The following is a 1,360-nucleotide window of genomic DNA, read 5'->3' as shown; positions in this document are numbered from 1 at the left end:
AGATACAAGTTTTCCATAAATTAAATATATAATGTTTTTTGTTGTTGTTGTTGTTGTTTTACTACAAGTGCTAAACAGGTGTTTTGTTTAGGAAATGCCTTTGTGGAAAATAAAGATTACTTCATGAACTGATKATTGTGTTTTTCTTTTTCCCATGCTGATTGTACTGACTGCTCTGTAGTGTTTTCTATTTGATGGACTCGAGGTCTGATTTGACAWCATAGTTCGGTTTTGAGCACAGTTTGAACTATTTTGAGGCTAGAGTTCGGTTTTGCTGGAAGAGTCAGAGGTTCTGTGAAAGTAGTTTGAACGCTGGGTTTTGTGTTTACASTTTAGAGATATGGATGGATGGTTTCATCCTAATTATGGCTGATCCAGACAGATGCCATGCTTAATGTGCCGATACTACAAAGCACTGACCTGATGCACAATATCTAATCAACCAGTTAGAAAGCTCTGGTTGGGTGAATGCTGAGATCTTACAATTAAAACCTGCACTTTTCCTAAATCAACCAAATATTCATAAAATAATTTAAAGCCATTTTAACATGGGGAGAGGCAAAAAGAGGCACTTTTAGCTCACACTTCTAAAGCCCTATTTTACTCATGAATGACACTTTTTGGCAAATTAAATAAAAAGACCCACTTGATTCTCGTAGGCCTCCTCCTGGTAGCGAACGGGCAGGTCTGAGGCGTGGACGTTCAGGTAAATGTTGCTGTCYCAGGCGATGCCCCAGCAGCACTGCTGAGCTGCCGCCACCCGTTTGAACTCCATGTGGGCATCGCGGCACTGCTCCCACTGCTGCCCCGCCGTGGACAGGCTGTAGACCCGCCCGTACACGTCCACGGCCCACAGCAGGGAGACGGGCATGGCTGTGCCTGGAGCCAGAGGAATAACAGAAGGAAAAATGGGATTTAYTTTGTTTGTTTATAGGACAACTTGGCAAGGTGCTTCAAAAAACACATTTGAAGAAGTCTTGTTTATTAAATATTTAGTGTCAAGAGCTTTAATCTTTTGCAAGACTAGTTTAGCATTATTATATGGTTACAGAGGAGTTATCCATGACTTATCCAGCCAAAAAAAAGGGCCTTGGTACAGAAGTAATTATGTTAAAAACAGGGGCTCCATGTGGCTGAATCAACACATAAAAATTATTATTACTCAGTCACTTTAACAGATATTAAAGGTCAAATTTAACATGGTAATTTACAACACACACTGTGACTGCGAGATCTCATATACTGTATATAGTATATATAACATTATTATTTTTAAGGTTTGACCAAGTGGATAAAACTCCATCCCTTCTCGGCATAAAATGATCTTAATTTAAGACTTTTTAAACAAAAAGAGGAGGTC

The 1,360-nt window shown here is 39.4% G+C and overlaps 1 protein-coding gene across 1 annotated transcript in view; it reads right to left on the bottom strand.

Annotated features, from left to right (window-relative positions):
* tecpr1a (tectonin beta-propeller repeat containing 1a) overlaps positions 1–880 on the bottom strand; it is a 22,220-nt gene extending 21,340 nt beyond the window's left edge. The window contains exon 1 of the mRNA XM_014028087.1: positions 647–880. Coding sequence (XP_013883541.1) covers positions 647–871 — 225 coding nt within the window. The 5' untranslated portion in view covers positions 872–880. The remainder of the gene's footprint in view (positions 1–646) is intronic.
* Between the last annotated feature and the right edge of the window lie 480 nt (positions 881–1,360).

Source organism: Austrofundulus limnaeus, unplaced genomic scaffold (assembly GCF_001266775.1).
Source record: "Austrofundulus limnaeus strain Quisiro unplaced genomic scaffold, Austrofundulus_limnaeus-1.0 Scaffold5, whole genome shotgun sequence".
Taxonomy (NCBI): Eukaryota; Metazoa; Chordata; class Actinopteri; order Cyprinodontiformes; family Rivulidae; genus Austrofundulus; species Austrofundulus limnaeus.
The sequence above is the reverse complement of the archived record's forward strand: the minus strand, read 5'-3'. Positions and strand labels throughout refer to the sequence as shown.